At 45.2% G+C, this 13,836-nt stretch overlaps 1 protein-coding gene across 4 annotated transcripts in view; it reads right to left on the bottom strand.

Annotated features, from left to right (window-relative positions):
* Window positions 1–13,836, bottom strand: part of CPSF1 (cleavage and polyadenylation specific factor 1) — a 777,662-nt gene that overhangs the window by 60,532 nt on the left and 703,294 nt on the right. For all 4 annotated transcript variants that reach the window (XM_069621953.1, XM_069621950.1, XM_069621951.1 and 1 more), the window contains exons 33-34: window positions 11,788–11,854; window positions 11,643–11,690 (exon numbers count right to left, since the gene is read on the bottom strand). In XM_069621953.1, the coding sequence (XP_069478054.1) occupies window positions 11,643–11,690; window positions 11,788–11,854 (115 nt within the window). The remainder of the gene's footprint in view (window positions 1–11,642; window positions 11,691–11,787; window positions 11,855–13,836) is intronic.

The raw sequence follows: 13,836 nt of genomic DNA on the forward strand, positions 1-13,836 counted from the left end.
CTAAATCTGATTCTAAATACAAACAGTGTTATATTAATGTCCACGGTGTCCTTGTTACTAAAGTCAATTTAGGGTGTAGGAAGTGTTTGTATGCCATGCCAACAGGGTACTTACTGATTTAGAAATATTAAGAGTGTGTATTTTGGAGTGTATTTGTGTGTTAGTATTATATTGCCCGTCTGAAGAAGGCTTAATCTAACTAACTGTTAAATTAATAATTGCTTAATCAGGAAACTTTGCGTTTAAGCGTTGATTTGGATACTTGTCACTGTGATAACCCTACAGCTCACATTGACCCCTCGTGAGATAAACCTGGCTGCTCAATCACGCTACCAACCTGTGTAGTACAGACATATAGCAAAGGTTGGGGTTCCAATTGCCAGGATGTCAGGGTTGTTCTAGTGCACCCAAAGGATACTGCATACAATCTTGCATAACAATCTCAGTAATTTTCTTTCTAATGGATGTTCCACCAAGTGATTACTCATCTGCAATATCCCCATCTCTGTGCAGCTTGTTAGGCAAGATTGGATGCAGTAACCCTGTGGGAGACTACACCCACCTTGTCCTCTTGGTAATAGGTAACGCACCAATTGGTATAAGTCTGTACTACACAAGTTGGTAGAGTGACTGAGCAGCCAGGCCCTACCTCAAGAGAGGTCAACGTGAGCTGTAGAGGTAAAACATTGAGGTTCACAATTACAAGTATCCAAATGAAACTTACACTCCAGGTTTTCTAGTAAAATGATTTATTCAACTGGCAGTTTTAAGTAAGCCTTCTTTAGAAAGGGCAAACTGGAACGATAAAAATACACTTCACAATACTTCCTCAGATTTAAGATGAGCAAGGAGATACCCTTTTGGGATGTCACACACTTACTACACCTTGAGGTGACTTCAATTACTAGGATATTGTGGACATTGATATATCACTTTAACTTAATGTAATACTGTAGTTGTGGAAAAGGAAAAAGGGAGGGAAAGAAAAAGGTTAACAGGTTCTCAGAGCCTGTGAATTCTTTTCAATCGCCCGATGAAGTCTAGGTTAGACCTTTCCCAGCAATATAAGTTAAATTTATGTACCACCTATGAGGGACAGTTAGAACCAAGTCAAGGGGTCAGAAGAGTCTGCCGGAAGCCAGGACAGCCAAAGTCAATTTGAGCAATGTCTTTGGAGCTGAGGCACTACTTTAGATAGCAGAAAAGTCTTGCACAATGTTTTTAGAGAGTTTGTAGCAAAAACAATCACTGTTGGGCCACAAGCTGTAAGGCTTGTAAAGGGCAGAGCTGAAATCAACTCTGCAAAAAGCAGCTACTGCGAGTCTTCAGTGAGAACAAGCAAGCTACAGACAATAGAGGTAAGTACCTCTTAGTCAAGACAGTACCTTAGGCTGGAAGAAGAGGATCCAGCTGGCTTCTGTTCTGGTTGCAGTCTTGCAGATCCTAGGTCCCTGGGCCTCAGTCGTAGCGACAAGAGGGAGGACATTTGGAGGACTCCTGCAGTGCAGTTTGAAGGTCTTCGGCGGCTACGAGCTCTTTGCAATTCAGCAGCACTTTGCGGTTTCAGCTACTGGACAATAGTACCACAGCGGCTCTTGGACACTTTATGGGCTTCCCTTGCTTCTGGGGTCAAGCACTCTGGTGAGGTGGGTCAGGCTTGGGTCGTCCTGCTTCGGGAGTGTCCTCAGGATCTTTGTGGAGCTTGGGTGCGGCTTAAAGGCAATGCACTTGATTCTGGGTTTCCTGACCCCATGGCACTCGGTTCCAGCAGCAGCAAAGAAGTACAGCCAGCAGGCAGTGCTGGACTGACTCACCGGGACACTGGGACGTTCCCCGCTAGGCCTCGGGCGCAGAGGGCCTCTTTTCTTGCTTAGGGAGTTGGGGGAAGGATATTATTATATGAGCGAACATCCAGGCCAGCCAGGATGATTCGCTATCACTGTGGCCACTGCCTGGTGAATTTCTTGTGTCTGGGGTTGCTGGGCCAGGCTCATGTACGCTTTCCCATTTTTAAGGAGCACCGCCCCAAGAAACAAACCGCACGTGCCCTGCAGCCTTGCCTTAGACAATGTCACTGTGCGCAGGTACACTGCAGCGCATGCTCAGCCAATGCAGGGACCTCAGTGGTGCTGCTGAGTGACGAGGCGAGCAGCGTGCTCAGGGGCAGGCCGGCCCTGTCTGCCATTTGATTTCAGGTGAGGTGGGGGGTGCGACAGTGCGAATGCAATTGTTGAGACATATCCACAGTGTTTTACGTGTGCGTTTATTTTTTGGGGCGTATTTGGATGGACATGTTTTGTTGCAGCACCCACCTTCCTTGAAGTCCCAAACCGGACCCCAGCTATTTTACAGCCCGAGGGTATTGGTTTATTGTGGTGAAGCGTGCTGCAAAAGTAAGCAAGTGAGCCAAGAAATTATTGTTATTGCGGAACAAAAGGGCTAGGTTGGAAAGAAACAGGGAACGGGTCTGCAAGGTGCTCCCAGACCTAGGGCCAGAATCACACAGGATCCGGGGCGTGTCTTGACTCCTATGTGTAATAACTTCTGTGTCTCCAAAGGGTCTCTGGATTAACTGCATGCTTATAAAAATCAGAAACTCTTGGGAGGGTGGCAACGTGCGGCTCTACATCAGGAAAGCGCAGACGCAAAAAATCCAGCATTATATTTAATGTTATTTGTTCGATTAGTTCCTTGGTCCATTGAATTTTGTGATCGGGTAGTAATGGGTCCCTATTTTTCCTGCCCTTTTACCCTAACGCCATTCCTCTTCAGCCCCCCTCTTTATTTCACTCTTTGATAATGCAAATCTCTGCGTGCTGCGCATGGCTGTTTATTAATCGTAAATCGCCAGGAAAGGCAATATCGTCCAGCTTGTCATGATAAAGTGTTTTGCTTGCTATATATATGTTTTGGGATTTAATCTACATTCAGAGCTGGAGCGGGTCCACTCCGCTCAGCTGCATGAAGTACTAGTGAATATTTGCTGCTGCCGTTTCGAGCAACTCAGCGCACTCTTTTAACCACCAGGCCTAGCCATTCAGGAAATGCACTGCACCTTGAAAAAGCTACAGTAGTGCTAGCTAGCTATTAAGAAAGTCTGATTCGCAATAGGCATCAACGTGCTAGTCCCTTTTACTAAGGAGAATTGAATGTGAGTTTCTGGGGCTGCAGTGCTCATAGTCAGACACTGGAGGTGTATGAAATCTGGCACTGTTTTTGGCCGTTTTCAGCTTCCTCTGTAAACGGAGCTCCATGTATTTTGCTTCCTTTACATGCTTTTTCTCTATGTGTATGTTTAAAAAAAAAAAGGAATGGAATTCTGGGAGAATCTTTCGAAAAACACAAAAATGCCTATTCTACCTCAAAATAATACCGGAAATGTAAGATGATATCATGACAGAGTTTAGTTTGGGTCCAAATATTTGTGTGGGATAATCTTGTATGAAGTACGCACGAAATGTCACTAGTGGTCAGGTGTAGGTTGCTGCTGAAGTAGTCTAGTAGTTTCAGGGGAGTGTATTGCAATCTCCCAGCTTGAGTGCCAAGGAGAATCGTCTCAAAGCGCTTTTCTATGGGAGGTGGAGACGTTGCAGAACATCAAAAAGATGCATTTTTATTTTATTTTTAAGGGTGGGGTGGCTGGCTTCTGTGAGGATTTTTAAAGAGAGAACCTACTATAGTCCAGGACCTCTACCGCAAAGCTTTTGAGGGTGAACCATGAATACATTAATGAATGAGGACTTGTATAGTGCCGCACTGCAAACCAAATTGTCTCAATGCACTTTCTTTTAGGAGGCGTGGTGCAGCGGAAGATCAAAATCTCTAAATGTTACATTTTTTCTAAGGGGTTGATGGCTGGTTTTGATGTGGATTGTTATGCAGTGCGCCTTCCACAGACCATTGCCAGTAATGCAAATAATCTGCCTCCTTTTGATTTGCAGTTAATATGTGGGATCTGCAGGAGGCTGTTGTCGGGGATCCATATGAAGCATCCAGTAGGCCACGTCTCTAGGATTGCAACTGGCTGTGGACGTCACATCATGAGTCCTTTGCTCAGGCCTGGAGGCTAGGTCTGAGGTCCTTCGTCCAGTATTGGTGTAATATCTCTTATTACAACATGACTTTTTATTCCATATATTTTAAAACATGCATTAAATGCAATAATTTTGACTAATATTATTTAAAATTGTCTTGGGGGATATTCCCAATCCCCCTCATAGGAGGGTTGGGTTCACACAATGTGCTCGCTCCTTTATCGAAATATGAGGCCACTTTTTAAAAAAATGTCCAGGGCCACTTTTGGTTCCCAGTCTAGCCCTGCCAGCAGGAAAAGGTTTTCCAGCAAAGTTTGTCATGGGTCAGTTGGTCTGAGATCTGCAAGGTCAGAAGTCGTCTGTTCCGGGTTTCTCTAGTCTATATGAAATTGGAGCTTCAGCACTGTAGCATGGCTTCACCTGGAAGTTCAACGGTCCAGAAGGGTGCAGCAAGCTTTTCTTCCAGTTTGCTTCGTCGGATGTTTCGTCCAGTGGTCGACTCTGCCTTCTGTTCAAGAGACCTCGCCTTTTATGCAGGTTTCAACTATTCATGCACAGCCTAGCCGTCACTCACACAGCAGGGTGGCTGTCCTCCAAGGATAGCCAGCCAATCAGCACTGGGTACATGCAGGTAACCAAGGAGAATAAGCTCGGGCACCTCCCTCGCTTCCTGCCCTCGCTAGACACGCTGCAGCCAGAAACTGGCTTCACTCGTAAATCCCGCCAAAGACAAAATGAACAAAGGGACAAAACCTGGCTTGGCGCGCAGAGTACATTTCAAGAAAGGTCCTTTCCAACAAGAAATGGTGAAAAAAGAAGACCAGGGCCATTTTGACGAAATGGGCACCCATGGGTGCTTTACTGCAGCTGCAATTGCCGCCCGGGGTAGAAACAATGGTAGGAAAAAGTAAACCATTGCCACCAGCCATTAATCATGGAAAAGGTAACATAAAAATGTTACATGAGAAACTAGACCAAGGGGAGACACCCTAGGAGGATTCCAGCAGTGGGCCTGGTTGAACTGGATGAGAGACCTCCCAATCACAGAAAACACCCCAAGGAAACAGCAATAACAAGAGACTGAAGAGAAGTCAACACCACAGCAGGAAGACTTCATGACATGCAGTCAAGAACTCCGTTGATGGATTCCTTTGTCTAGAAGATGGACCGCTGGTTTGCCCGGTGAAGCCCTGCTGCAGTGCTGAAGCTCCCAATTCGCCTCCACTAAAGAAGCCCTGCAAAGGACTGCTTCTCCCCTTGGCTTGGTGGGACCAAGCGACCCCAAGACGAACGCGACTGAAACCCCCCTCTGCTGGTTGTACTTCCATTGCTGCTGCAGGAACCGAGTACCAGGGGACAGGAACACCAGAATTGAGTGCATAGTTTTTAAGCCGGCCCCAAGCTCTAGGAAGATCCTCTGAATTCCCTCGAAGCAGGGCTGACCAAGCCTGAGCCACCTCAACAGAGTGCTGGACCCCAGCATCAAGGAAAGTCCACAAGGAGTCCAAGAAACGCAGTGGTGCTATTAGCGAGAAGCTGAAACCGTGAAGTGCACTTGATCTGAATTGCGCCCATTGCTGCTGCCGACCTTCAATTCGTAGTGCAGGAGTCCCCAGACGTCCTCCCTCTTTGCCCCACGACTGAGGCCCAGGAACAACAGGAACTACAAGAAGAACAAAAGCCAGCTGGAACTATTTCTTCAGACCTAAGGTACTGTGCACGAATGGATACTTGTCTCTTGTGTGTGTAGCTTGCCTATTTTCACTGGAGACTTGCATTGGCTGCCCTTTGCAGAGTTGCTTGCAGCTTCGCCCTTCACAAGCCTCCCAGCCTGTGGCCCAACAGTGATTTCTTTATACAACAAAATGCTCAACACTGTACAAGACTTAAACCTACCTTCCAAGAAGTGCCTCAGCTCCCCTAGACTTTGCTCAATTGACATTGGCTGTCCTGGTTCTCTGAAAGAATCTTCTTACCCTCCGATTGGTGTTTATTCCTCCAAAAAGTCATACATACCTTACTTGTATAGCTGGGAAAGTGTTAATCTACTTTGCATTAAGGGGTTCAAAAGTGCTTACCTTTTTGAGAAATTTGTTAACCATGGTTTCCTTCCCCAACCTTTTCATTTTGCCACAAATTCAATGATTAGGGAGAATTATCATAAATATGCTAATTCCCTCCACCTTAGAGACCCCCAGCAACTTTGCTGGATTTTGAGGACTTGATGTTTTTGCCTGAAAGAGTGTGAGCCTTTTATTCCCACTCATGTATTTTGATGTGTGTTTTACTCTTGTGTTCTTTGATTATGGAGTTTTAGACAACTCCATAGGCATCATATTTTCATGTGTGTTACACAGCAGCCTCAGTGCAGTAACACAGGGAAGCCTTACTAGGCTATCGCAAGGTTTAAATACCTTCTCTGGGATTAACTGTTTCCCAGAGAATGTAAGGTTAAATTGACTTTACTAGTCTTTTTAAATTCCTAGACCCAGCACACACCATCTTCCTATAGAGTGCTGGAGGCGTTACCTAGTATCCCCTGTGTCTAGAAACTCATGTAGCAGTCAAATGCTTCTCTTTTCTATCGAAATGGCGGGTGGCAGTGGTTTTACAACGAACTACCATGATCTTTCCCGACCGCGAACACTAGTATCAAAAAATCACAGGAGCCTTGTTTTTCAAGATGGCGCCTTAAGCCCCTTTGTTTAAATATGTCCCAGTCTTCTTTAGTCGCCATTTCTTATTGGAATGGTTTGTAGAGTTCTTCTAGAGTTTGTCTCTGCATGCCAAACAAGGTTTGGTCTCTTTGTTTCTATGCCTTTGGCGGGCTTTAGGACTGAAGACCGCCTCTGGCGCCTGAGTGTCTGGGGTGGGCAGGAAGTGAGGGAGGTGCTTAGTCTCCTAGGAGACCCAAATGCACTCTGGCATGATTGGCTGGCTAACTGACCGGCAAGGACAGACACCCTGCTGGGTGAGTGCCAGCTAGGCCTGAATGAAAGTGAGAAAACTGTTTAAAGAAGTGTCTCTTGGACTGGAAAGCAGAGTCAACCACTGGAACGAAAGAACCGAAGAAGAGCTGGAAGAGGACGGCTGCTGCAACTCTTGGACCGTTGGTTTGCCTGGTGAAGCCCTGCTGCAGGTCCGAATTTCCAAGTTCATTTAGACAGAGCAGTCCCTTCAATGACGACTTCTTCCTTTGAGTTGGTGGGACCAAGCAACTCGTAAGCCACCTGGATACCATTCTCAGAACTGGTTAGGATTAACCAGGGGGGGAAGGACACCAGCTTGTGTGCTTGATGACAGCTACTCTAACTGAAGTGACTCCATCTTGTCAGTGTTTTTTGATGACCCTGTGCAGTGCAGGAGTCCCCCGGCGTCCTCCCTCTTGTCCCCACGACTGTGGCTCAGGAACAGTGAGATCTGCAGGAATTGCCAGGAACCAAGGTCTTCTGCTGCATCTTTTGCTTCATATTAAGGTGCTGTGCCAACCCGATTGAGAGAACTTACCTCCCGTGGCAAAGTTTGTGGAACTTTCCCAACTTGCAGGCCTAATCAGATTGGGACCTAACATATGATTCTTTTTCGTACAAACTACTTCTGAGAACATTGGCAAAGACTTTACTCTTTACTACAAGAACTGCTCTTTACTATCCAAGACACTAGTCCATGGACTTTGGCCAAGGCCTATTGAACTGAATCGAGTCCTCTAGTGAACGGAAACTATTTGCACTGCCAAAGAAAGTATTTGTGATCTATTCTATTAACTTGTGCCTTTTTACTCCCATTCAAAGTAACTGAAATGCCTTTTTGCTCCTATTTCAGGGGAGCCTAATTTACTCAGAAACATATTGGTTTGGTATTGAAATATATTTGTGTATAATATTAAGTTGCATCCTTCTAGTGAATGTTTTCTAAATGATTGTGTAATAAATGTTTTACCAAGAAACCTTGAGTTTAAGTGTCTACTTGAACCACTGTGATTGTAAGACCTCTGTGTAACTTCTTGTACTGCTCACATTCCCTCTTGAGATAAGCCTGGCTGCTCAGCTCGCTACCACAAACTGTGCAGTACAGACTTGTGCCAAAGGTTAGTTTTTGCTTACACCTGTAGTCTTAATTGTATGTGGTGTCCCAGAGGGTACTGCATGCAATTCTGACTAACACCAATGTGTGAAATGTGATATATTAACGTCCAGTGTCCTACCAACTGAAGCTACCTCAGGGTGTAGGAATCTCTGCGTGCCATCCCAAAAGGGTATCTAATTACTTTATTTAACTGAAGGAGTGTATTTTTATTGTTGCCAATTGCACCCTTCTAAAGAAGGCTTATTTTCAAACTGACTGTCAAATTAAATAATTGTTTAATCAAGAAAACTTGAGTGTGTTTATTTGGATACTTGTCACTGTGAAAACCCTACAGCTCACATTGACCCCTCGAGATAAGCCTGGCTGCTCAGTTACTCTACCAACTTGTGTAGTACAGACATATCAAAGGTTGGGTTACCTATTGCCAAGAGGACAAGGCTGGTGTAGTCTCCCACAGGGTTACTACAAACAATCTTGCCTAACAGTGCCAGAAATCTACGTCCAGCAAGTGCAACATGGACTGAAAAGGTTTGCGCCATTTTACCTCTGGCCCTACACTTTGCGACAGCAAGTCCGTCAATGCCTCCATAGATTTGGTCAGATGGGGTGCGACCCAAACCCAAAAGCGTAGATGGTGCTTGAGAGCACAAAGCCTTTTTAAGGAATTGGTTTTCGATTATGTCCACCCTGGTAGAACTTAAATAACCCCATATTTCAGCTCCAAAAGACGCTGAAACGCTTGCCTGCAAGTTATAGAGCTAAAGTGCTCGTGGGTCCATGACTAGTGAAAAAGAAAAGGGGATGTATAGTACCCCCGCAGCACTACCCTATAAGGTGATGAGCGTTACATTGAAACAGCACCGGAATCATGCAGATGGGACGGAGCCCCTGTGCACTGGTAAGCACAAGTGCCGAATAGTGGCTCCAAAATAAGTGAGCCAAGCAAGGAAAGCAAAACACAAAGACTTTACTTCCCTCCATTAGTCAGTACAGGGTTCAAGCCATATCCGTTAGCTCGGAGCTCCACTGAAGTCAATAGAAGTTGTAAAAAGAAAACGCTTTCCCAACACTAACCTTGAGACTACAAACTGTGTACGTCTATATATATATGTGTTTTGGGGTCAAGTGCTTTTATTGAATTGTACCTGCTTAGTGTATTAAAGGCCTAGTAAATCATAATTTAGTACTTGTCTGTGGTTTTTTTGTAACTTTATTTTGATGTATTCAACTAACATTACAACGATTACATAAGGTTGAGCGATTATAAATACCAAGAAACTAATTCTACTTGTCACACATAGCATAAACTGTACAAAGAATAAATACAACTGATATCTGCCCATAAAGCCCAGTAAATAAAAGGAAAAAAGGACACATACGAAACTCAAACCACACAACACCCCCACAACCTTAACCCCTGTGCAACTACTACATAATCACATTTTAATACCCCAACCTACACTCACCCATACCGCATTGTTCCAAGCAGTTCCCCCGCACTCCCCATATTGTCTAATTGGATTTTTTTCATAGCATGAAAGTTTTTGCATCTCAATCGACCAACTCTGAGGCTTCTTTCTGGTCTTCCATACTTCCATAATTTGCTTACTTGCCATCAATAAAGCGTTATCAATCCAGTTTGAAGAATCAAAAGCCTTCTCGCATCTACCCTCAGTTGACAGAATCACTGCCAGAAAGGTACATGCAAAGGAAATATACTCAACTGTATTAATTCTGTATAATACATCGCTCTAGAAATCCATCACTCTGTTACATTCCCAAAGCATATGCCATAATGTTCCCCTCATCTGTTGACAACCCCAACATAAATCATTATCTATCAGACCCATCGCACTCATCCGCTCCGGAGACCAATATAAACAGCCTAAAACCCGTTGATGAATGGAACGCAACTTCAGATCCATCTTAGCTTTCACCGCCACCTTCCAAATACTCTCCCATACTTCCACAGAGCCATCTCTCCCCAATTCCACAGCCCAAGCCCATTGATTCTCCCATGACTCCTTCATGCATTTCACTATTGGCATTAACTTAACAAATGTTGACACCATACGGGATGAGGTATCCAACATTTCACACATTTTGGGCCCATCAATCATGGGCTCATTTAGCATCTGCTGTCTTTCAACCATCAATTTTTCTACAGCGCTATATCTCCCACATTCCCTCTTACCCGATACATATATCTCCATTAACCTTGCAAAAGAAATAATTTTCTCATGTTCCCAAACATCTTCAATTTTTAGAATACCTCTGTTAGCCCAAATTCTCCAGTTTAGCATTTTGTTATCGTATTGTAACCCTGGATTAGGCCAAATAGATGCTTCTCCATACATAAATAGATCTTGCCCACACCCCAAAAATACACTCTACAATAGTTATTTTTGTAACTATTATAGAATCCAATTTTACCCCAGAATTCGGCAATTTCCCAAACCAATAAAGACTGTCCGCTCTGACCCTTCGTTTACTCTGGCCCTGGAACCATTACTTGCATACATAAGACTGAAACATGGCCTTCGTCGTTGGTTTTAGCATATGCTGATGACATGACTATTATACTGGCTGACCCGGAAGGAGGAGGTACACTCTTGAGACATACGATAGAAGAGGTGGGTCCATTTTCGGGACTTCAAATTTATTGGGGAAAAACTGTAATCTTCCCACTTACAGAAAACCAAGCACCAAAAGAGCATTGAAGGACTGGAATTGTCAATGGGCAAGTTCTAATGTGAAATACCTGGGGATATCTCTTTTACGTGACACAAAGAAAATGGCAGATTTTAATATTGGTAAATTGAGACATTGCAAAGAGATGTATGTAAATGGATTTGGATGATTTTGAATATATGGGCAAAAGCAAATGCTATTTAAAAGACGCTTCTGCCCAAAGTTCAGTATTACATACAATCACTTCCTCTGAAATTTACTAAAAAGGAGTTTAAGCGCATTGACAGAGTATTTATAGACTTTTTAATGGGGTATAGGGAAGAGGCCAAAGATTCTTCGCTTCATTATGATTCGTCAAGTTAGATAAGTGGGATTTGGGTATCCAGTTTTAGAAAATTACCACAGAGGGTTTCTGCTTAAGAAAGCTTCTTGTTATTTAATGGAGGAAAAGCGATCAGAACCGTTTTGGGTATCTATAGAAAGAGAAAGACTAAAACCTTATTGTTTAAACAGTCTTTATTAGTTTGGGACTTTGATATTTGATTGCGTCGTGTGTGGTTAACTGTCCTTCATTCCCCTGCCCCTGTATCTCCTGAAGTCTGCTTCCCTGCTCAGTACCTTATTGAGTGCTGCTAGACTTAAGTGTCAAATACCATGTTCACAAACTAGGCTAGGTTAGCCTTCTGAGAACACCGCCGGAGGGTTGGTTCTGAGAATCCACCTGACCAATAAGTAGACGGATTCAAGCTCATCAGGGTAAGTCAGTTAACCAATCATTCCTGTGATGTTCTAATTCAAACATCCAATGTACGGCACCACTGCTGCACTCACCTTCTGGCAGGTACATGTACACCATGAGGTTTCGATCGCGATCTGACACTGATGAATAAGAGGGGGAGAATACATTAGTTAACAGAAGCAGGTACATCATTAGTATAGTAGAGTAGACCACATGATGATCTTCAAGCACCCTTACCTAAAAAGCCCAGCTGAGAGTTGTCCACCATGAATTCCACACTGTAGACTTCCAAGGGCTTCACATCCTAAAAAGAGATGGGAACAGAACAGACGCCACAGTCAGTTAGATCAGTCAGAGAGAGCTAGAAAGTGGCACTGACTGAGACCTATAACGGCACGGCAGTGTCCGGGTGTAATGTCTCACAGAATTCCCCCAAAATGTAAGTCAGGCAAGGATTCTCAGAAGGGCAAATGAAAAATCCTAGAATACTAAAGCTTATTTTAGCATTTTTCCATATCAAGTCACAAACGCAAAAAATATGTAAAACAGCCAGTAAATTATTAACAAAATCTGTAATTCAAGGAAAGAACAAGTTACTTACCTGTAACTATTGTTCTCCAGCATGGGGTCTGGCATGGATTCCCATGCTCATGAATATTCCCTGTCAGGCTGGGTATCCTCGGTAAAGAAAAAACTGTTTCACTTTCACTTACAAACTGTATCTCTCCTCTAAATCAATCACTGAACTCTGGGTCATACTACCCCCAGCCAAAGACTGCCCTCTCCCCAACCCCCTCCTCTGGCAGCCATCGTCAGATTTCGTAAGCAAAGTAAAGTGGAAGTATGACCATGAAGAGCCGCAGAGGCGCAGGAGGGAGGGTTCGCATGTGAATCCATGCCAGACCCATGCTGGAGAACAACAGTTACAAATTTGTAACTCCTTCCTTCTCCAGAAGGAGTCTGGCATGGATTCACATGCTCATGAATAAAGAATACCAGGGGAGGTGGCAAGGCTCAACAGAAGCAATAACTCCTCCGAAACAGGTTCACCTTCAGGCGAACAGGTTGCGTAGCACTGCTTGGCCGACTCTGGACTCCTCCCTGTCGACGCAGTAGAATCTCGTGAAGGTGTGCATAGACCAACACGTAGCAGCCTTTCAGATGTCCAGCAGGGGCACACCAGACAGGAATGCCGTCGTCACTGCGATCGCTCTGGTGGAATTGGCTCTCAGACGGCTCTCAGACGGCCGGGCAGTGGTCGGTTAGCCAACCAGTGACAGTGTGCGATACCGCTGGAGAGCAACCTTGAGATGGCAGCCTCGGATAAGGCCTTCACAGAACCAAAGCTCACAAACAATTGAGACTTCTTCCGAAAACTTTGGCTCATTGAGGTGAAATTCCGATAGAATCTTTGGCAGGAGGGGTGCGTCCGCAGCACCACCCTCGATTCATGAAAGTTGCAGGAAAGGGCCTGTATCTCACCTACCATCCCGGCAGAGGTGATGGTCACGAGGAAAGCAGTTTTCCATGAGAGGGGCCCGATGCATAGGCTTGAAGGGCCCCCCACCCCCATGAGCCTAGTCAGTACCACGTTGAGTACCCATAACGGGGCAGGCACCTTCAACAGCAGGAGTGATCGAAACAGTACTTTGAGGAACTCCTTGACGAGATGGTGGGACCAAAGTGAAGATTGTTCTGGAGACAAGGTGTAGTGGGAGAAAGCCACCAGATGCACCTCGATAGAGGCATCTACCAGCCCCACTTTGGCCAAGGACAAGTACGGAGGAATCTGCGGGGTAGTGACCTTCAGAGGGTTGATCGTCTGCGCCTGGCACCACAAGGCGAAACGCTTCCGCTTGTGCCCGTAGCACTTAAGAGTCAATGACGCTCTGGCCCTGGCATGGACTTCCCTGCAGTCCGCCGGCACCCTCCGAACTCTAAGGCTGCAGGAGCCAAGTCCTCAGGTTCAGCGATCCTGGGTCGTGATGCAGGATTGCGCCTCATTCTCTTGGTGAGCAGATCCGCGACCACTGGCAGCTTGACTGTAGGTATCAGGTTTGTCAGAGTCTTTTAAGGCTTCCCTCCCTTCCTCCTCACCTGAGGTATCCGTAGGGTAGTCTTGTGCCACCGACCTTCTTCCTGGGCGTCTTCGAGCTGGATCCTTGCCGTCTTTCTTGCCTTCCTTTCTTTGACGTAAGTAGGGGCGAGCTTCCAGGGATGCCACGCTGTCGGGTGATTGGGGAACAGAACAGCGGGAACTCCCGGGAGCCGGCTCCTGAGCAGGGA

Source organism: Ambystoma mexicanum, chromosome 5q, assembly GCF_040938575.1.
Source record: "Ambystoma mexicanum isolate Mex_15411 chromosome 5q, UKY_AmexF1_1, whole genome shotgun sequence".
Taxonomy (NCBI): domain Eukaryota; kingdom Metazoa; phylum Chordata; class Amphibia; order Caudata; family Ambystomatidae; genus Ambystoma; species Ambystoma mexicanum.